The sequence below is a fragment of the Rhinatrema bivittatum genome, chromosome 2 (genome assembly GCF_901001135.1).
Source record: "Rhinatrema bivittatum chromosome 2, aRhiBiv1.1, whole genome shotgun sequence".
NCBI classification, from domain to species: Eukaryota; Metazoa; Chordata; class Amphibia; order Gymnophiona; family Rhinatrematidae; genus Rhinatrema; species Rhinatrema bivittatum.
Window position 1 is genome coordinate 582,422,435 of NC_042616.1, and position 23,230 is coordinate 582,445,664.

At 43.1% G+C, this 23,230-nt stretch overlaps 1 protein-coding gene across 1 annotated transcript in view; it reads left to right on the forward strand.

Moving 5' to 3' along the window:
• The window catches only part of LAMA1 (laminin subunit alpha 1), a 395,343-nt gene that overhangs the window by 246,190 nt on the left and 125,923 nt on the right, over positions 1-23,230 (forward strand). The window contains exons 33-34 of the mRNA XM_029591028.1: positions 3,121-3,263; positions 20,434-20,532. Of these exons, the coding sequence (XP_029446888.1) occupies positions 3,121-3,263; positions 20,434-20,532 (242 nt within the window). The remainder of the gene's footprint in view (positions 1-3,120; positions 3,264-20,433; positions 20,533-23,230) is intronic.

Sequence of the window (23,230 nt, forward strand, 5' to 3'; positions counted from 1 at the left end):
CACAGCTGCACTAACCACATCCTCTGGCAACAAATTCCAGAGCTTTATTGTGCGTTGAGTGAAAAATAATTTTCTCCCATTAGTCTTAAATGTGCTACTTGCTAACTTCATGGAATGCCCCCTAGTCCTTCTATTATTTGAAAGTGTAAATAACCGATTCCATCTACTCGTTCACCTCTCATGATCTTAAAGACCTCTATCATATCCCCCCTCAGCCATCTCTACTCCAAGCTGAACAGCCCTAACCTCTTCAGCCTTTCCTCATAGGGGAGCTGTTCCATCCCCTTTATCATTTTGGTTGCCCTTCTCTGTACCTTCTCCATCGCAACTATATCTTTTTTGAGATGCAGCGACCAGAATTGTACACAGTATTCAAGTTGTTGTCTCACCATGGAGCGATATAGAGCCATTATGACATTTTCTGTTTTATTAACCATTCCCATCCTAATAATTCCTAACATTCTGTTTGCTTTATTGACTGCTGCAGCATACTGAGCCGACGATTTTAAAGTATTATCCACTATGATGCCTAGATCTTTTTCCTGGGTGGTAGCTCCTAATATGGAACCTAACATCGTGTAACTACAGCAAGGGTTATTTTTCCCTAAATGCAACACCTTGCACTTTTCCACATTAAATTTCATCTGCCATTTGGATGCCCAGTCTTCCAGTCTTGCAAGGTCCACCTGTAATGTATCACAGTCTGCTTGTGATTTAACTACTCTGAATAATTTTATATCATCCGCAAATTTGATAACCTCACTCATCGTATTCCTTTCCAGATTATTTATATATATATTGAAAAGCACCGGTCCAAGTACAGATCCCTGAGGCACTCCACTGTTTACCCTTTTCCACTGAGAAAATTGACCATTTAATCCAACTCTCTGTTTCCTGTCTTTTAACCAGTTTGTAATCCACGAAAGGACATCACCTCCTATCCCATTAGTTTTCGTAGAAGCCTCTCATGAGGGACTTTGTCAAATGCCTTTATTTATTTATTTATTTAACATTTTTCTATACCGGCCTTCAAGGTTGAATACCCTATCAGGTCGGTTTACATCGAACAGGGGTTCGATGTAAGCCTTCTGAAAATCCAAATACACTACATCTACCGGTTCACCTTTATCCAGATGTTTATTAACCCCTTCAAAAAAATGAAGCAGATTTGTTAGGCAAGACTTCCCTTGGGTAAATCCGTGTTGATTGAGTTCCATTAAATCATGTCTTTCTATATGCTCTACGATTTTGATCTTGAGAATAGTTTCCACTATTTTTCCCAGCACTGGTTAGTAGGGATGTGAATCGTTTTTTGACGATTTAAAATATCGTCCGATATATTTTAAATCGTCAAAAATCGTTAGAGGCGATATTTAATAGGAATTCCCCCGATTTATCGTCAAAAATCGTAAATCGGGAGAAGGGGGAGGGGAAGGGGTGGGCAGGAAAACCGGCACACTAAAACATCTCTAAAACCCACCCCGACCCTTTAAAATAAATCCCCCACCCTCCCGAACCCCCCCCCCCCAAATGTCTTAAATTACCTGGGGTCCAGTGGGGGGGTCCCGTTGTGATCTTCCACTCTCGGGCCACGAGTGCGTTGATAGAAAATGGCGCCGGCGCCATTTTGGTTCCTGTCCCCGAAGTCACGAGCGTAGAAGATCGCTCCCGGACCCCCGCTGGACCCCCAGGCACTTTTGGCCAGCTTGGGGGGGCCTCCTGACCCCCACAAGACTTGCCAAAAGTCCAGCAGGGGTCCGGGAACGACCTCCTGCACTCGAATTGTGTTGCCGTAATGAAAAATGGCGCCGGCCATATGTCATATGACAGGGCAAAGGTAGCGCCGGCGCCATTTTCTATCAACGCACTCGTGGCCCGAGAGTGGAAGATCACAACGGGACCCCCCCACTGGACCCCAGGTAATTTAAGACATTTTGGGGAGGGTGGAGGATTTATTTTAAAGGGTCGGGGTGGGCTTTAGGGATGTTTTAGTATGCCGGTTTTCCCACCCTCCCCCGATTTACGATTTACACGATATTTTAAAAAACAAAACCGCGACGATCCGATTCCCTCCCCCCCCCCCAGCCGAAATCGATCGTTAAGACGATCGATCACACGATACACATCTCTACTGGTTAGGCTCACTGGTCTATAGTTACCTGGATCGCCCCTGGAGCCTTTTTTAAATATTGGGGTTACATTGGTCACCCTCCAGTGTTCAGGTACAATGGATGATTTTAATGATAGGTTACAAATTTTAACTTCTAGATCAGAAATTTCATTTTTGAGTTCCTTCAGTACCCTAGGATGCATACCATCCGGTCCAGGTGATTTGCTATGTAAATGTTTTTGCTGCTCCAATTCCGTCCCCCCCACAACCCAGGGCCGGCAGGACCATTAGGCAGACTACGCAGGTGCCTAGGGCACCAGAAGCGGGCATGGTGACATAGCCCCACGTGAGGGCGGCAGATTTGAAATTGAACGAGGCTGGAGAGGCGGGCACTGAGAATTGGGTGAGATCGCGTATACAAACTAAGGTCTGGAGGTAGGCTGTGTGCGATTTGGGGGAGGGGGGGTACTGTGGCGGTTTTGGTCAGGGGGGAGATAGAGAGAGATAACGACACCGCCTAGGGCGGCTGGACACTCTTCTACCGGCCCTGCTACCACCCACTCCCGGAACACCTACTTACTATGCATGTAAGAGTATGCAAAATTGAGCTATGTACTTACACCTCAAACTGATTTTCAAACAGATTTCTGTGCAGAAACCTTTTACAAATTGTTTCTATATATATCTTGCTTAACTTTCCTTAAACTTTCTAAAATTTGTGAGCTGGGACAAATCTATGTGGGACAGGAATATATATGGAATGGGCCATGCTATTGGCTTTTAAATTAAATCTGAATCCAAACCAGAATGAGCCTTGGTTATTTCACATTCGAGCTACCTTATCTGAGTGAGAGAAGGCCAGATTTAATCCAAACTGTTTTTCCTTATTTTCAAATGGCATGGGATTTACATTTTAAAGCATTATTCATATGCATCTTTCTTTCTAAAAGAGAATTTTTCCTTGAATTTTAATATATGTATATTTATTTCTGAGCATTCTCTGTCCATAGCTTGTGATGATAATTGCACAGGAGTGCTATTAAGTGATTTGGAGGGCCTTGGTACTGCCATTCCTGCATTGAACTTCACTGGGGTTGTACTGGCACCCTATGCCATCCTTCTGGACTTGGAAAACATAACAGAACACGTGAAGGTATGTAAAGACATACTTCTCTGCAGGCTAGTTTTCTTTAGATATATCAGGAAGAGACTAGAAACCAGAGTAAATAGTCAAGATACAGGAAAAAAGCAGGATTTGCTAAGAGGACCAGCAAAAAGCAGACATCTATATAAATAAAAATGTTAAATAGTTTGTACTTCGTCGCTAATCTCGCCAACCTCTTAACCGAATGTGTTCAAATTTGCACACAACATTCACTTCCTATACAGGAAGGATCTTATACACTTACATTACATATAGGCCACACCTGTGACAGGTAATACAAGTTTAAAAATTGCTTACACAAAACAGCGACATCTGGTGGCCATCAGCGCAAGCGCAACCTCTTACACCTTTCACACACACACCACACCCCACACAGGGCTATTGTCTTTCATTCACACTCCCTCATAACACACAGAAATCCACACTCATCACACCACACACCCCCATCCACACGCCTGCCAATGTCACTTACTTCACCCACCCTCCCAAAACATACCAAAACACGGATTCCTGGCTGCTACATTGGGAAGCCACGCATTTCACACACCCTCCGAATTTAAATTAAAGTACCCTCTTCCACCCACCTACACACTGCACTCCGATCACACACTACACCTGAAACAAGTCCATGCTTCTCCGCCGGCACCACAGGAACGGTCCGGGACATATCGCATTCAGTAGGGCCGTCGGATGCCAGCAACCAAAATGGCGCCGGCGGACCTTGCCCTTACTATGCTATACGGAGACAACAATGACGTCGGTACACCATGTGACAAGGTAAGGGCAAGAGCCCGTCGGCGCCATATCCTCAGCGGACATTTGCCCTTACTAGGTCAGGAATCCAGACGCACATCTTTCACCGGTGATGTTTTGCGACATGGCAGCCGGCGGAACAAACTCTAGCACACACTCTCGCCACCGGCTGGCAGTTTACACAGGTAGCCGAGGAGGAGCACGGTGGGGGACCGTTCTTATTTTCCGCCGCGCGTTTTTCACAGGGGGGGGGGGGGGCACTCATTCTCCACATCTCCCGAGAGGGGGGCTGTAGCGTGGGTTGCTCTATTTCGCCGGGTTGGGGGGGGGGGGGGGCCAGGAAGGTGTGCTTGCATATTTAAACTATTCTTTGCTGGTGCTGTTCATTTGGGGTATAAAAAAAAAAAAAACCCACACAAACTGTAACCTTTACTGCTCTGTTCTGTTTTTTCAACTTAACCAGGCTCAGCCACAGCAACGTGTGAACTGATTGCTTTCAAATTTGGACACAAGCTTCACCTCACATACGGCAAGGTTATTCTACACTTACGTTACATATATGTCACACCGGGGGCTGGTAAAAAAGTTTTAAAATTTGGTTCCACAAAACAGCGACATCTGCTGGACGTAAGCGCAAGGTCTTACACCTTGCACAACGCTCACACCCCACACACACGTGACCAATGTTTGGGATTCACACACCCTCCGACCAGACACAAATCCACCCTCCTCACACACCCTCGCACACATGCCAATTGTACTTACTTCACACACCCTTCCAAAACACACAAAAACCCACAAAATTCCAGCATGCTACACCAGGAGGCCACTCACATGTCACATGTTTGCTATTCCCACACCCTACAAACTCACACAAAAACACCCTCCTCACACGCCCCACACCCATGACTTTTCTACTTACTGCCCACACCCTCCGAACGCACGCAAAACGGCAGAATAGTTCGGGCTGCTCCAGCGGGGGGGGGGGGGGCAACACCGCTCCGGGACACATCGCATACACTACGGCCGTCGGCCGCCAGCAATCAAAATGGCGCCGACGGCTCTGTCCCTTACTAGGACACTCGGGAACGCCAATGGCGGCAGAACCCTGTCTTAAGCAAAATGGGGTCGATTTTTAAGACCCATGTGCACGCATCCATGTGCGCGTGGTTCCTGGCGCGAGCACATGGATGCGGCTATGTTATAACATGCGCATGTCGGCGTGTGTTATAAAATACGATATCCACGTGCACATGCGTGGCGGATTTTAACATCCGCGTGCATGTGCGGGTGGATGGCCTCCTTCGCACTTATGGGGGGGGGCGGATTTTAAAAGGCCACTTAACCTTCCTATCCTTTCCTCTCTCCTCTCCTCTCCAACCCCAAACCCCATCCTAGCTACTTACTTTTTTTTTTTGTTAGATTACTTACTGCTCCTCGGAAGCAGAAGTAATCTCCGCACGCCGGCCGGCTGTTAGCACACGCTTCCCTGGGGCAGCATCGAATGGCGCTGTCCCGCCTCGGCCCACTCCTTTTGAGAGGCCCATTACTTCGGCGCATAACGTGGGTTACGCGCTTGGCCAGGTCCTTCCAAAAATGCATGCGGTGCGCGCAAGGCCCGGCCACGGGCATAACCCCCCCATTTTTATGTGCACGGGCTTCTGAAAATTAGCTCATATGTGCATAGGGGAGTAGTGACTTATTAAAAGTAGTATTTCCTTTTTTTTTTTTTTTTTTTACAGCTTAGGTGCACATGAATTTTGTTTTCTTCCTAGCATGTGTGGTTGACAGATAGGGAAAACATGGACAGGAGATCAGTAGCTGAGATCTGGACTGAGGGAATGGTGGTGATTTGCATAGAGAGACACATGCATAGAAAGGTTTATTCACATTTTTAGTGTAGTGGTTTACCTTGGGAGCACCCTAGCTGGTCTGGTTTTAGGACTATTGAAGTGACTATCTATTGTAACAGTAAATAAAAGTAGATAAATACCAAAAAGGTCCATCCAATCTGCCCAGTTAAGATTTATTGAATTCGGGTAGATGTGCATGTAACTTCCTGTTTAAAACCCAACTCCAGCTCTCCACTCCCCCATTATTTTTTTTAGCTGATTTCTAAACCCTTTTCCTACCACTCCTTTCTGTATTTGTCCCAAGCATGCCCAAAATCTGTTAATGATGGCCTCCATCACATCCGCTAGTAGGCCATTTTAGGTTTTGCCTTCCTCAACTTTGACAAGACCAATACTTAAGCCCCAGGCTCCCTTCTATGTCATATTAACAAATTTTGATATAATTCCCACAGCCACAAAGTTTAGTCAGGCTGTTGTAAAAATCTAACCATGGTTCCTCCAAGCAAGTTATTCCAGCCTTCTTGGAAACTCAATGCTATTGTGCCATTGCTGTTTAGGGTTGGAACTACCACTCTATGTAGCTAATGCCAATACTTTCTTGGAAGCCCAATTCAGACATGCCATAGTGGTTCAGGGCTGCAACTGCTGCTTCATTAAGGGTACCCAGTTCCTTTTTGGAAGCCCAAAATAGGCATACCACTATTGTTTTCGGTTGTAAACAGCACTTTTATCCTGGTCTTATGACTGCTGGTGATTTTTTAAATCACTGGATAGCCGAGGAAGGATGGAGTGGGCATCACTCCTTCTCTTACACCATAGGAACCCCAATGAAGGGGTAAGTGGGGGATAAGGAGGTCTCAGCCCTGGCAGTTTTTTCAGGGATAAGAGAGGGTTAGAGACCTGGGGAGGTCTTAGCTATATGAGGCTCAGCCCAGCCATATAGGCCCAGGCCCCTCCCTTGTCTTTGTGGTACGGGAGGGATGTTAGGTGCAGGAGGGGTGAGGTCCTTTTTTAATTTTTTCTGCTTTAGAGATTTTTTTTTGGGGGGGAGGCAGTGGGGGGGGGGGGGTTTAATGTTTTTTTGTTTTGGGAAACAAGCCAAACAAAAATAAAAACATTAAAAGAACCGAAAAAATTAACCAAACTGAAAATGTTTCTCCTGTATATCCCCAGTCTCTCCTTTTAAATGCCTAAATCTCATGTCATGGCTTTTGTTGCAGAGCCTTCACTGTTATGGTAGCCTTTCTCTGGACCACCTCCAGTTTGTGTATATCTTTCTGCAGGAATGGCCTCCGGAACTGGACGTAGTATTTTAGTTGAGGTCTCACCAACAACTGTTATCACCTCCTTTTTCCTACTGTTATGCCTCTCCCTATTCATCTCAGCATTCCTCTGGTGCTGTTAATTGTCTTATCAAACTAGTTCACTATCTTGAGATCATCAGACCCTATCACCCCAAGGTCTCTCTCATGGTCAGTGCAGATTAGCTTCTTACCCCCATTATATTCTACTCCTTTGGATTCCCATGCCCCAAAAACACGACTCTACACATTTCTGCATTGATTCTTAACTGCCAAGCATTAGACCATTCCTTGAAAATTTTTAGATCACTTCTAATTCAGTTTACTCCCTCAGGATTTCCTGTATGTTGCAGATCTTAGTGTCATTTAATAAACTTACTTTTCCTCCTAACTGTTCCACAATTAACAGTCACAAAGTTATTGAACAGAACTAGCCCCAGAACTGATCCCTGAGACACTCTGCTAATCACCTTTCTTTTCTCAGACTTCATTACATTGACTACTACTCTCTGTTATTTATCATTGAATCATTTTCTAATCTAGGCCATGACCATTATTGTCCACCCTGAGTCGGCTCGGTGATCAAATTTTCTAGTCCCCAGTTGAACATAAGTCAAATTTGTTTGGCACAACTTCCGTCTTGCAAAACCAGGCTACCTCAGATCCTGGTTCCTGCAACTTGCTGGATTCTAAACACTTTATCCTTTCATTCAATAGATTCTCCATTAGTTTTCCAATCACTAACTGGCCTATATTTCCCAACCTATTTTCTGTTACCACTTTTAAAATGAGTGACCACATCTGCCTTTCTCCAGTCCCATGGGGACCATCCCTGCTTTCAAAGATCATATGATCTATCTAAATATGCTAGTTGCCCAATGCATACATATAGATCTTGGCATATTTATGATAGGTAGGCTAAGAACCAGATTAGCTAGGATCCTGCCAAGGACTGTAATGAGAACTACTGAACTAAACCATGCAGAAACCTTCCTGTGCAAAGGCAGATGTGGTCTATGGTGGAAGGAGGAGGAGTAAATTCCAATTTCCTCATCATCCAGTTAGACCAGACGAACGAGTTATGCCAAGAGATGGAGACAGAAAATAACAGGCTTGCCGATGTCACCCCTTATATACCTCTGACCTGTCCTCAGCCTGCCAGTATTCTCTATGTGCATGGACAGTTCACATTCCTTGCTCTGAAATGAGGCCGGCTAAGCTGATTAGAGGAGGAAGTTGCTGGCGGTTCCTGAGGTTACAGTTGAGGTGAGGATTTGGGTCCACTCCAGTGGTGAAAGCCTCATGCTCCTTCCCTCTGAAGAGCACAGTCTTGACCAGGGGGCTTTCAGGACTTTGTTTCTACTCCTGAGGGTTGGGTGGTCTTCTACCTTCTAACTCTCTCTTCTTTCTTTATTTCCCCTGCTCACCTTATTCCTCTGATTCTTCTTCCCACTGCCTGCCTTCTTGGATTAGGCTGGGAGTTTCTTGTCTGCTGCTTAAAGTTAAGACCAAAAAAAAAAAAAGGTGAAGGCACTCAGCTGGCAAATTTGGACAGCTGCGAGCAGCAGTGTGGGTGAGTTTTCTTCTTCCCTGGCCTGTGGCAGTGTTGAACGGCAGGTGGTTTGTGGAAGGCTGCAAGGAGAGCTTTGGTGGGGGGCACAGCAGGAAATATGTCTCCTCCTTGTGATCTTGGGAAAACGTCCGCTCTGTGCTCATGCTGCGGCCTGAAGAAGATGCAGTCCAGGGGCTCTCTCAGGCTTTGCTATGGGTATGTGTCTGAGTATGAGGACCTTTGGACTGATTAAAATTCTTTTGGGGGTACTGAGCAATGGTGTAGCCATGGGGGGGCCTGGGTGGGCAGCTGCCCACCCAATTTGGACCCAGGCCCATCCAACTGGAACCGGAGGTGGAGCACCGGACCTCCGCACGGCAAAGAGCAGGACCCAGGGCCGGCGTGCCATTCCGTGCATTTGCACGGCACACAGGGGAAAGCGATCCTGCGGCCGTATGGCCCACCGATCTTCCTATTTTGGGGGGGAAGGGAGTAGAAGCGCTGCACACAGCTTCTGCTTCCTCCCCCCCAAGTAGGAAGATCGGTGGGCCCAAAGATAGCAGGAGGCCGGTGGCAGCAGGAGAGGCCAACTGATCTTCCTGCCTGGAAGGGGGAGGAAGTGGAAGCTGTGCACAGGCTTGAATGTGTATGTGTGGGTGAGAATAGAAGGCTGGGTTTGTGTGTGTGTGAGAATGGAAGCTTGAATATGTAGGTGAGAATGGGAGCCTGGGTTTGTGTGTGGGTGAGAATGGGAGCCTGGGTTTGTGTGTGGGTGAAAATGGAAGCTTGAATATGTGGGTAAGAATGGGTGCTTGAATGTGTGTATGTGTGGGTGAAAATAGGAGCATCAGTTTGTGGGGGAGAATGGGAGTCTGGATTTGAGTATGTGGGTGAGAATGGGTGCCTGGATATGCATCTGTGTGTACATAAGAATGTAAGCCTGGGGAGGGGTGAGAAAGTGAGAGCTTATAGGTGTGTCTGCAGAGAATGTGAACTTGTGTGTGTGTGTGTGTGGGGGGGGGGGGGAGCATATGAGAGTGAGATCTTGAGTATGTGAGGGAGTCTATGAGAGAAAGTGTGTATATGTGTGTGTGTGTGTGTGTGGAAGGGAAGAAGACAGTAGTAGAAGAAAGACACTGAAAAGGAATTAGGAAATGAGCGACAAGGAAAAAAATAGGAAAAAGAGACCAGGACTAACTGATTAGAAAAATACAAAGATCAGACAACAAAGGTTAAAAAAAAAAAAAAATATATATATTTTGAGATGTTAGTTATGCCATCTTTGGGAATGTGCATTTCTTATATTTTTGTATTTTGTTCTTTCTTCAGTATTCCACTGTTCACAGACTTTAGTTTCTCAGGCTTTCCATTTTGGTTTTATCTGCATGTTTCTGTTTCTAATTTATGGTCTCTTATTTCTATCAGGCTGATACAGTACAGTGCACTCCGATGGAGCGCATTGGTAACCTGCCCTTGGACGTGTGTTTTACCTTACTCCTTATTCAGTAAGGGGCGGAAAACGCGCGTGCAACCCGCAGAACCTAATAGCATCCTCAATATGCAAATGCATGTTGATGGCCCTATTAGGTATTCCTGCGCGATACAGAAAGTAAAATGTGCAGCCAAGCTGCACATTTTACTTTAAGAAATTAGCGCCTACCCAAAGGTAGGCGTTAGTTTCTGCCGGCACCGGGAAAGTGCACAGAAAAGCAGTAAAAACTGCTTTTCTGTGCACCCTCCAACTTAATATCATGGCGCTATTAAGTCTGAGGTCCCGAAGGGTAAAAAAAAAAAAAAAAGAAAAGAAAAAATTTTTTAAATGGGCCGGCGGCTGTCGGGCCGAAAATTGGACGCTCAATTTTGCCGGTTTCCGAGCCCGTGGCTGTTAGCGGGCTCGAGAACCGACGCCGGAAAAACTGAGCGCCGGCTGTCAAATCCGCTGACAGTCGCTGCTCCTTTTGCCTGTTTCTACCGCCGGGCCTCATTTAAATACTGAATCGCGCGCACAGGCGAGTGGCCTGTGCGCTCACCGGGAGAGGGGGCGTTCGTCTGCTCTCCCGCGGACTTTACTGAATCAGCCTGTATATTAGGTAAAGATCGGTCTCTGTTTTGCCTGTGTGTGTATATGACTGAAATGCAGTATTTCTGCTAGCGTGTAGTTTCTCTGTAGTAGTAGTCCAGCTTGTTCTGTTATTCCCATAGGTAATATATTAATGTTCTAGGGTCAGGTGTAGTATTTGCATTACTGCTTTTTCATAAGGTTATTTGAATCCTGAGAGTCAGTGCTGTGACTGTATGGCAAGGTTCTAGATGCCTCTTTCTTTGCAAGAGTTTGTGTTACTTCACAAAATAGCAGTGGAGGGTTATTTTTTGCTGAGGTGTTACTTCACAAAATAGCAGTGGAGGGTTATTTTTTGCTGAGGTGACACCAGAATTTGAAATTTTTTTTATGTTAGTTGTAATGTGAATTGCCCTAGCTCTGCACTGCACCTGTTGTGATGATTAATTATATTTTATTGTATTTATGAAGATTTCTGGTTTTCTGCAAAGATGGTTCATGAAAGAATACATTCATTTTTGTTTTATTACATTTTTGGATCTGATTGTTTTCTATACTTGTTAGAGATGTGAATCAGTACTGGACTTGTTTCCGGTATGGGGCTCATAGTAAAACTGCGGTAAATCTTCGTTCGCGGTTTTGAACGCTTTTTTTTTTGGTTGTCCATTGCTGAAAAAATAAAAACCCATCCCAACCCTTTAAATCTCATTATTTAAAATCCCCCCCCTCCCAACCCCCCCCCCAAAACTTTTCTAAAGTCCCTGGTGGTCCAGCGGGGGTCCCGGGAGAAATCTTCCGCTCTCGGGCCGTCGGCTGCCACTAATCAAAATGGCGCTGATGGCCCTTTGCCCTTATCATGTGACAGGGGCTATCAGTGCCATTGGCCAGTCCCTGTCACATGGTAGGAGCAATGGATGGCTGGTGCTGTCTATCACCTTCTCGGTTCAAGGGTAGTGGTCCTAGTACTGTTTCTAAAAAGGGTCTAGGTCATTATTCCATTTAATTTGTGGATCCTGGATTTGAAGCAAGTTAACAGGCCCTTTCATGTGACTCACTTTCAGATGGAAATCTTGAGATCAGTCATTATGGCTGTAAGGCAGGGAGAATTTCTGACATCACTGGATATTAGAGGCCTATCTTCATAACCTGATTTGGGAGGAACATCTGCAGTTCCTTCACTTTGAAACATTTTCAGTTCCAAGCCCTTCTCTTTTGCTTGGCCACAGCATCCCAAACGTCATGGTGATAGTAGCGATGGCCCTGTGCAGGGAATTCTAGTACGTTCATGTCTGGATGATTGGTTGTTTTGTGCAAATTTGGAAGAGAAGAGTGTGAGAGTCACCAGAAGAGTGGTTCTGTTGTTGCAAGAGTTAGGTTGGATTGTCAAATTATCCAAAGGCAGTCTGCACTCTGCAGCCTTCACAAGCCCTATAATATCTGGGGGCCCTTTTCAACCATGCCATTGAGAAAGGTGGTCTGGCAGCGTTTGGGAGCATGGCAGATTGCCAAATGCAACACCAGCGATTTGTTGAACCACTCTTCTTGTGGTGGAAAAACAAATACTGAAAGCTGGTTTCTTTTTCATGGCAAAAATGAACAGCTTGCACAGACCATGTTTTGACTACTGTTGGTTAAATGCCATCACCAAAAAGGACTGCAACCCACTACCATTAATCTCAAACTCTAACTGCCTCCAAGATGCAAAGATCTTCCCCAATTAGACCTCAGGGGAACTTATAACATGGTCCAAATTAAACCGGTGACGAGTGGAAGACTGCTTTTAATACACATGATGGACAATACAAGTATTTAGTTATGCCCTTCGGCCTGTGTAATACACCTGCAGTCTTCCAAAAAAAAGATTAATTACATTTTTGAGACTTACTTTACATCTGTGTAGTAGATGACATACTTATTTTCTCTTGGGATCTCAGCATCCATTGTCGGGAAGTTTCTACAGTCCCACAATGCCAAGTTGGAAAAATGCCCATTTTAAAAGTAGAAATTGCCCTTCCTTGGATACATTGTCTCATGTGATGGGTTCCATATGGATCCTGAGAAGGTAAAGGCCATACAAGATCAGCCTTATCCAGTGGGTCTCCAGGCTTTGAGGGAGATTTTTGGAATTTGCCAGCTATTATCAATTTATTCTGAATTATTCTTCCATAGTGGCACCCCTTATAGCCCTTGCCTGAAAGGGCCCCAGTACTACAGACGGACCTCCCGAAGCCATAGAAGTATTTCAAGAACTTAAGGATGCTTTCTTTAAGAAAAAAAAACATGCCTCCATATTCCAGATCCTATGCGGCCATTCATCCTTGAAGTAGATGCCTCCGCACCTGGGATAGGCACAGTTTTAAGTCAGCAGTCGCTTAAAGGAGTCCTTCACACCTGTTTGTTCTTTTCAAGGAAATTTTCTCCTGCAGAGCACAATTATGGCATTGGCAATAGAGAACTCTTAGCCATCAAACTATCTTGTGAAGAGTGGTACCATCTACTCAAGGGAACTCAATACTATAATCACGATTTATACAGATCACAAAAATCTTGAATACCTTCACTATGCCCAGTAATTGAACATAAGGCAGGCTCGCTGGTCCCTATCCTTCGCCCACTTTGACTTCAAATTGCAGTATTGCCCAGCTCTCAAAAATCTTTAGACAGATGATCTCTCAACCCAAGGACATACCGGAGCTTCCCGGGCATATTATTGACCCCACTAACATTCTGCTGGCCATCTCCATACCTGTCCCTTCCCAACTAAATGAAAAGGTATTAAAATGGGCCCATGACTTTCGTGTCACAGGTCACCCTGGACAGGTTTGAGCCCTTGCTCTGCTTCAGCAATTCTACTGGCGGCCTCAAGATGTCAAGGCTTACATTGACTCATGCCCTGTCTGTGCACAGCAAAAAAACACTGCATTGCCGGCCCTGAAGGCTGTTACAAACATTGCCAGCCCCCAGGGAACCGTGAACCCACTTATCCACGGATTTCATCGTGGACCTCCCAATCTTAGATGGCACCACCATGATCTGGATGGTCATATATCATTTCTCAAAGATGTCACAGGGGCTAGCGGTGCCATTGGTCAGCCCCTGTCACAAGGTAGGAGCACAAGATAGTGCCGGCTGTTCAGTGATCCTACCATGTGATGGGCCTGACCAATGGCACCAGTAGCCCCCGTGACATAGTAAGGTCAAAGGCTATTGGCACCATTTTGAATACAGGCAGCCGATGGCGTGAGTGCAGTAGATGGCTTCCGGACCCCCCCCCCCCCCGCTGGACCACCAGGGAGTTTTGGTAAGTCTTGAAAATTAAATTTTAGCCGGGAAACGAATAAGAATGAACGCATGAACGGATCGGGGGCCCCCCTTGCCGAATACAACGTATCTGCCCCCCCGATGAATACGAATTCCGAATGCAACGTATGCGGTCCCTCTGCACATCCCTAGTGAATTCCTATGCATCTATGTTTCATCTTGTCAAAGAGAAGCACGATAGAATAATTAAAATTATTCTCTTTTCATCTTCTTATGTTTTGCTGAATAATTACTCTTTTATTACCATAGTTTTCTTTAGATGTGAGAAGCATGGCTGATAGAAATTAATCTGTATTTTCCTATATATTAAGCATAAAACTTTTTTTAACAAAGAAATTAGAGGTCACTAATGTAGGGAAGACTACATTTGTTTCAGATCTTCAATAGTGTTGCAAAAATGGAAAGACTTAGCACATATATCTCATAAGTCTCTTCCACATCAAGCAGCTGGGATAATTTTGTTGCTTGAAAGTGAGAGAGAGGACGAGTTACTGAAATTTTTAAATGAAGGAATTGGAAACAAATATAGAATTTTTTGCATGATCTATAGTATATTGCTACTAAAAAATGACTTGTTTTACTATGAGGGATTGCTGTGCTGGTTAGGGTCATGCAACTACTAGGGTTTACTGCACAGTTCTTCCTTCCAACTTAGGCAAGACAAAATTACTTATAGGCTAGCAAAAGAATCATCACTCACAGCACGTATTACCTTGACATTGGGTAAAGAGTGTTGACCTACTTTTTTTGTTTTTAATTTGTTGTAATCCATCTTGTCCCAGGTGAGAAAAACAAATTTCTGCTGTGTAACACATTACAATTAAAATGTAATTAGCAGCCTAATATTTGTTCTTATAAATGATGGTATTCAGCCTGAATACCAAGGTTGTTTTAGTTATGATGCCAAAGAAGTGTCTTGAATGAATTACTGCCCAGTTCTCAACTGGGTTTGTGACACATTAATCAGTTCTGGTCTGAAACGTTTTGTTTGCCACTTGGATTACCAGAGACAAAAGGAAACTTTATTTAAACCTATGTAATATTATAATTAATCTTTACATTGTACAAGTTATTTTCTTTAAAATCCTTCTTTGGATATTTTACACCTTCTTATGTTTTGTTGGAAAGGATCAGGGAATGACTTCTACCATGTTTGATTTCTAAAGGCTAAGTAGGGGCAGATCTTTATTAGTGGGTGGCATTAGTTTACATTTTTTTAAATTAATAATCTGTGCCAGCTAATGCTAGATGGTAGCTAATGAGTTCAAGATGTGATCTTTAGCAGGGCCTGCAAGGGAACATGATCTCTCAGACATCAACTTAATCAAACTACAGACAGCAAGACGGCTGTTCTGACCTCAAAACCATGACATAAGAAAACAAAAAGTTCCATTCAGAGCTAAAGGAGCCTACTTTCTGGGATGCACACACATCTGCAGTCCATGACATGCACGGATCCGAAATATCACCCCCCCCCCCCCCCCCCTTTTAGCTGTTAGTCCTCATATCCCTCAAGAAATGTCCCAATAATTTGATATGGATCAGATGATAAACAAGAAAGTTGTTAGAGCCGCACACATATCTTATGAGCCTTTTTTCCTTTCAAAAATAGGTTAAGCACTCCCCCTCCACACACTCACACACCTTTCCTACCACCCAAAAAACAACCAAAAAAAGGAAACAACTTATTAACTTTTAAATACATTTCTTGCTTGATATGTTGATGCAGTGACTGAGTTGTCAGCACACAAGATGATGTCCTTATTTTTAGTGTAAAATTGTGTCTTGGATATATTTGTATGCCTTTTGTACTGGCTGATGTTTAAGGTAAAGGAAAGAGTACTAATGTACACAGTTATCTGTAAAGTATCATAACATACACCTAAGTCTGTTCATTTTCTTTTCATATTGTACACTTTTAAGTAACAGTTTATTTACTTAATTACATTTTATTGTACACTCCATCAAAAGTAGTTCAGAGGGAGGTTCAAACTCAGTCCACAAAAATATATGAAAGGGAGAGACACGAGGTAGCCAACCCAAGCCCGGAGCCCTGTGGGAAGTGACTGATGTCATCAGTAGATGCTTGGAATATCTCCTTAAAGTCAGGCATCCTATGGAAAAGGACTCTGAGTATCCAGCTTATCTAAAAATGACAGGAGTCAGGATGGCACCACATACACTGTCCTCAAAAGCTCATGCTTAATAAATTGGTTAAGCATAGGGTGCCACCCTGACTCCTGTCAATGTTTGCTACACCAGATTTTTGCTACCCCAATTTTGCTACACTCTGAAGAGTCTTCAGCTTATCTAAGTTGTTAAGTGGTTCAGTATGAGCAAGAAGAGGAAGAGAGTGGTGCTTTCCATCCCTAAGGGGTTTGTTTCTAGTCCTGCCATTTTACAACCCACTATTGATAACTTTACTGTTTTTCATCTGGATGAACACAGAACAGGACAAAAGGACTTGGTGGTTCTTCCTCCATCCATAGTGAGAATCACCTTTCCTTGAGTCTTGTTGCTCGATCTACACTTAAACTGGGAGGAGATTTATCTACAGATTAGTCCACAGTGCTGAGTTTTCTCCATTCGATGGTGAGAGTAATCCTATAGATTCCAAAATATCTGGGATTGTTTCAACATCTACCACTGGGGCTTTATCTAAAGACCCTTTGACTGACCCTTCTTAACCAACGTTGATTATCCTGGAGACTTTATGGTCAGCTATAGTAGGGTTGGAACTTTCTCTAACAATTAGAATTGACGATGTTTTATTACTGTTAATGATCTTTCCATTAAGACAGTATCTCATTTTCAAAAGTTAAATAAATATGATTTGCAGCTTCAAGAATTCAATGAGAATGTATCTGAGTTAAAACAAAATAACAGAAACATAGAAATGATGGCAGAAAAGGACCAAACGGTCCACCCAGTCTGCCCAGCAAGCTTGTGGTAGCATCAAAAGTATCAGAATTATTGGTCAAGGACATCACTGGCAAGTTACCCCCACTCCTACTTGTTTTCCCAGACCCTAAAATCCAGTGTCCTCGTTGGCTGCTATCTGAGTCCAATTCTCCCCTCCCCCTTTCACCCCCCCCTATCGTTAAAGCAAAGAGTAATATTGGAGCTGCACCAACAGCATGAAGGCCCACCGGCTAAGAGTAGCATCCGCCACACAGCAAGTTATCCCCATGCACTTCACTCTTCATTTCCATCCTTTAGTCCCTAGGGATCCACAGAGTTAATCCCATACCCCTTTGAAATCTTTTTTTTGTCTTCACCACCTCTTCTGGAAGGGCATTCCAGGCATGCACCACCCTCTCCGTGAAGAAATATTTCCTGTTGTTGGTTCTGAGTCTTCCTCCCTGGAGTCTTTAGTTAAGGATAAGGAATATTCTCATTGTAGGATAGAGAATTTTGAGAACCCTATGAGGAGATTTAATCTTTGTTTCATTGGTTTTCTGAAGTCTTCCTTTATTATCCTTTGCTGGAATTGTTAAAATTTTATTAGTTTATTTTGCAAATTTCTCTTAATTCCTTCCCACTTATATCAAAGGCTCTTTACCTACAAACTCCAAGTCAGGAACTTTTGGGAGGTGAGAAGGTAGGGAAAGAGGAATCAGCTGCAAATTTGGCATTGTCCAAATTCCTACAATAATATAGATTCTGGGGCTTCTTTGTTTGTGGTGTATGTACTGGAGTCTGACAAAGGTTGGACACTGAAAAGATTTTTTTTCTGCTAGTTCAAAGGTATTTAAGGGACACAAGTTACTATTACCCTGATGTCGCCAGAACAACACAGGCTTGGAGGAAAATCTTTTTGTCTTTAAAAGAGAACACTCTTGCTTTAGGTTTCACTTTTTCTTTCCTTTTTCCTTGTAAATGCTTGTTAAGCTCTGGTGACATTATATTTTATTATCTTAAACTGAAGCTTTTCATATTGGTAGAAAACAACATTCCTGCTGTAGTTAGATAATAATCTGGCTATAGTTTGAGTCTATATGATATAATCATCTGTTATAGTTTTATTTTCCCTTCATTTTCATCTCTTCTTCCTCACTCCATATTGATGACTAAATTGTTAGTTTCTTTTTTCATAATTTAATTTTGTTTGTGGCATGATTATTTTGCCATTTCTGGAGTCAAGTATTCTTGATGTATTATTAAAAAGTTAAAAAATTGTAAAAAAATAAATAAATATATGAAAGGGTGACAATATTATCGACATCATCTAAAAGAAATCCTCAAATCTCCAATAAAAACAATCAATAATCAGACAACATTTTAGCTCCTAACATAATTGCAACCTAACTAATAAAATGGCCTGGCTACCACCCATTCACTGTTGAAAAATCTGAACAAAAAATGAACAAACTGCTTTTTAATGAAAGGACAGGTAATTCAGTTCCAGTCGTAACTTCACTAGCATCACATTCAGTGAGCCTAGAATGCAAAGGGCATAAGCTCTGCACCTCATGGAAGACAATTTTACCTCTGCTAAACAAGGGGGTCGCAAGTAAAGCAAGTTGTGAACATCAAGGAGCTTTATCCAGACTGTAGGCTACTAACAAATCCACCAAATATTTGGGCATACCCTGGTGCGTTGCCCTAAATACCATAAACAGAATTTTAAATTGCTGACTTCTGTCAAAGGATTGATCCAGAGTGGGGTTTGTTTTTTTTAGGGCAATCCAAATTATTTTATATTCAGCGCAGACCTTTCATATGAGATCACCCTGTGAGACTTTCCTTTCTTGCAGAACCCACGGATTATTTTTTTGAGTTTATCAGCATCACATGAGAGCTTGTACAATATTGACAATAACCTATACCTCCAGTAAGGTGCTTTGCATCAGGTTTATTCAAGAGTTCACTTAAATTTGTATCTTTGAAGTTCCAAACATGTCACGTTTCAATCTGTGAGCATTTGTTTGCTTTTGGAAGCCCAAATAATAATTATACCTTACATCAGAGTTTCCCATCTTTCCATGCCCAAGGTACACCTACATTAACAAAAATGTGTGGCATGCCAACCTGCATGAAGCAGGCAGTACAGATATGAAAAGGACTGGTAAGGCTGAAAGAAAAGCTAGGAAAGCACTGAAAGCCCCATCAGTCTCTCCCAATTTTTAAAAGAAAGGGAGAGAAATACAAAGACACACACAAACTTGTGACAGTGGACTAGCTCCATCTATATATAATTGCAAAATGAGGGAGAAATCAGTGGGATGTGGCAGCCAATTCAGTTAGTTACCTTGACTGCTGTCGGAACTCCTTCATTGCTGCTGCTTCCAAGACTGAGTCATATCCAGTGTTGAGTGCACACTTTCCATCTCACTCTCCCTGGGGATAAGACAATGGCTAGGAGGACAAAGACTGGTAAGATGAGAAGGCGCTGTTTTCAATATATGTGCTGCAGACAGCGTGCCCCAGCTATCCATGCTGCCTATTAATTAATCACACTTCAAGGATCATGCTGTAACTAAGAACAAGAGGCATGCATGATGACATGTTCTCAGAAAGTAGCTCCTATGTGTTTAAGAGCTATTGCTGGCCTGGATCTGACCATCAGTCAGTGATGACTTTTCTGTGGCATACCTGATCAGGTCTGAACGCACACCAGTATGCCATGGCACACTAGTTGGGAAACACTGACTTAAATGTACAAACGCACAGGTTGATATTCAGAAAGAGTTATTCATATCATACTGATACAAACTATTGTAAAGAAATAGTCCATTACACTTAATGAGGTATCATTAAGTGTAATGGACTATTACCCTGACCTTTACTCTGTGTGAATTTATAGAATTGTCTTGTCTTTGTGGTTCTTTTGTTCTTTAAGGTCAGCAGTGCCATTTTAACTGGACCTTGTGCAATAAACATCTTGAGGTCAATATTCAAAGACATTTAGGGCCTCATTTTCCAATATCGCACGCGATACCAAAAAGGGGTGTTACCTTATGTTAATAAGCATGCGTATCGCAAATTGCAATAACAGCTTGCAACACACTCTTAGTGCAAATTGCACTATTAACCCAATTTGGGCTACATTGTAAGTATATATCACAGTTTACGATGTGTCCAGACAGCCTGTTTCAGGAGAGAGAGAGAGAGAGAGAGAGAGATGGATAACTCAAGTTATCCTGCTGAATATACAGGACAAATTATATGACTAACTTTAGCTGGAAAACTTATTCATTGAACAGCTTACTGAATATTGACCTCCTTGTTTATAGTACTCCATTTGTAAAAGCCATAATGAATTATTTTTAAGGATGAGTTGTGATATTTTGGTGCAGATGTCTGTTGCTCATTACAGGGATCCTTGTTCTCAAGAGAGAGTTTATCTGATACTTTAGAGAGGATGGAAGAACAGCTTGCCAACTTTTCCAGAGGCACCGATAAAATACAAGAAAAGGTAGGTAGCTTGACATTTTCATGCCATTGCTAGGTGCATTTTAGGGGAGATCTTAAACTTGGTGATTATATATATATATATATATATATATTTAGGATGTGCATTCACCCCTAGATTAATCAAAATGCTATAATATTGCATGCATAACGCCTACGGTAAGGGCATGCTTAGGGTAATTTTTAGATGGATTCTATAAAAGGGTACCATCAAGCTAGGCCGAGTTAACAGTAGAAATCTCATCTTTGTGAGACTTTCCTCATGCCAAATGACTTCAAATCTTCACCGAGGTGTACTGTGGTGTTTATACGTCTCATTCTGCATGTAAAACTAGCCCCTAAAGCCTAAACCACCACCAACACCTCACCTCGAGCTATTAACTGGCCCTCCTATAGTCATATAAATAGTTGAATACTGTGAAGGCTTCCCCAGAGGCTCTGGCTCTCTCTCTCTCTCTATCTCTCTCTCAAGCTCAGAAATGGCCGAAATGCAATTCACAAAATTTATCGTGAATTGTATTACAGCCATTTCAATCATATCAGACAGCAACGCCAGGAAAAAAAGTCTAGTTAGTTATTACTGGTGTTAAAACTATATGATATTGACCCTCATTTTAATTAATCTTCCCTCTCTAATCCCACTCCTTCCAAAAAGTTGCATTCGTGCCATGCAATAGTATGATTATCGCATGCGTTATGACGTTAACCCATGTGTTAACAAGTTATCGCATGAGTTAACACCATAACACATTTTGATGAATAAACCTATCAGTTTGAAATTAAATAGGAAATCTCAACTACATTTCCTAATTTGTTTCATGACGTTTTCTAAATGAAATGGAAGAAAAACTAATTAAATTTTGTTGGTTTAGCTCAGTTATGTTTTGAAAAATAAAAGCCCTCCAAGGAAGACCAGAGACTTCCTTGAGGCCTTCTGCAACTGACTCACCCTCACTGGACTGACCCAGGGCCTGCCATTTGTGACCTCCAATTTTTCTCCCCACCTGAAAGTTACTAGGGCCCGGGAATCATCCCAACCCCATTTACCCCATCTGTGGAGGTCCTGAGGGATAGGAGGGATGGCCACTTGCCTCCTGTCCCAAGATCATCTGCAAGAAAATGCATTGGGTTGGTTAGCCCTAAGAATGATGCAATTGTATGACGTCAAAATGGTGATGGTCAGCCTGGTGCCATAGTGATGTCAAAATGGTAGCTTCTCAGGGCTGGCTGATGACATTTTTTTGTATGGTGCTGAACACTCCTGAGAAAGCACCATTTTGACATCACACTATGGTGCTGGGCTGGCAAGCACCATTTTGACATCGTACAATGGTACCATTCATAGGGCTGACTTGCCCAGAACCCAGATGTGCTGGCAGGCACACTGAAGGATCTGTTCAATAGATCCCTGGAAATGGGAGTGGTGCTGCAGGATTGGAGAAGATCAATGGTGGTCCCCACAAGAGTGGTAGCAAAGGGGAGGCTTGAAACTACAGGTTGGTTAAGCTCACCTCAGTGGTGGAAAAATTAATGGAGAGGCTGCTGAAGGAAAGGATAGTGAAATATCTACAATCTGGTGGTTTACTGACCCAAGGCAGCATGGATTCACCAGAGGAAGGTACTATCAGGCAAATTTGATTGATTTTTATGATTGGGTGACTAGAGAATTGGATCAAGGAAGAGCGCTCAATGTGATCTACTTGGATTTCAACAAAGCTTTTGATATAGTCCTGCATAGGAGGCCTGTGAATAAAATGAGAAGCTTGGGAGTGAGCACCAAGATTGTGGCATGGATTACAAACTGGTTGACTAATAGGAGACAGCGTGTAATGATTAATGGAACCTACCCTGAAGAGAGAATCATGTTAAGTGGAGTGCCACAGAGGTCGGTATTTGGACCGATTCTGTTCAATATCTATGTGAGAAACATTGCGGAAGGGATAGAACGTAAAGTTTGTCTATTTGCCAATGATACTAAGATCTGAGTAGTGTACACACAACTGAAGGAGCAGAGAGAATGAAAAGTGATTTAATAAAGTTGGAAGAGTGGTGGAAAATTTGGCAGCTGGGATTCAATGCCAAGGAGTGCAGCGTCATACATCTGGGTTGCGGTAATCTAAAAGAGTTTTATATAATGGGGGGTAAAAGACTGGTGTGCATGGACCAAGGACTCATCTTGGGGTAATAATGTCTGAAGACCTGAACATGTTGAAGCAATGTGACAAGGTGATAGCTAAATCCAGAAGAATGCTGAGCTAAATAGAGAGAGGAATAACTATTAAGAACAAGGAGGTGATGATGCCCTTGCACAGGTCCTTGGTGAGGCATCACCTGGAGTACTGTGTTCAGTTCTGGAGACTGTATCTCAAAAAGGATAGAGACAAGATGAAGGCAGTCCAGAGAAGGGCGTCTAAAATTGTTTGGGGTCAGTATTGGAAGATTATGAGGAGAGACTGAAGGATATGACTATGTATATCCTGGAAGAGAAGAGGTGCAGGGGAGATATGATACAGTCCTTCAAATACCTGAAAGGTTTTAATGATGCAAGAACTTTGAACTTTTCCATTGGAAAGGAAATAGTAGTACTAGGGTTACAAAATGAAACTCCAGGGGGGATGACTCAGAACCATCAGGAATTATTTCTTTACAGAGATGCCTGGAATGCCCTTCCGGAGGAGGTGGTGGAGATGAAAACAGTGAAA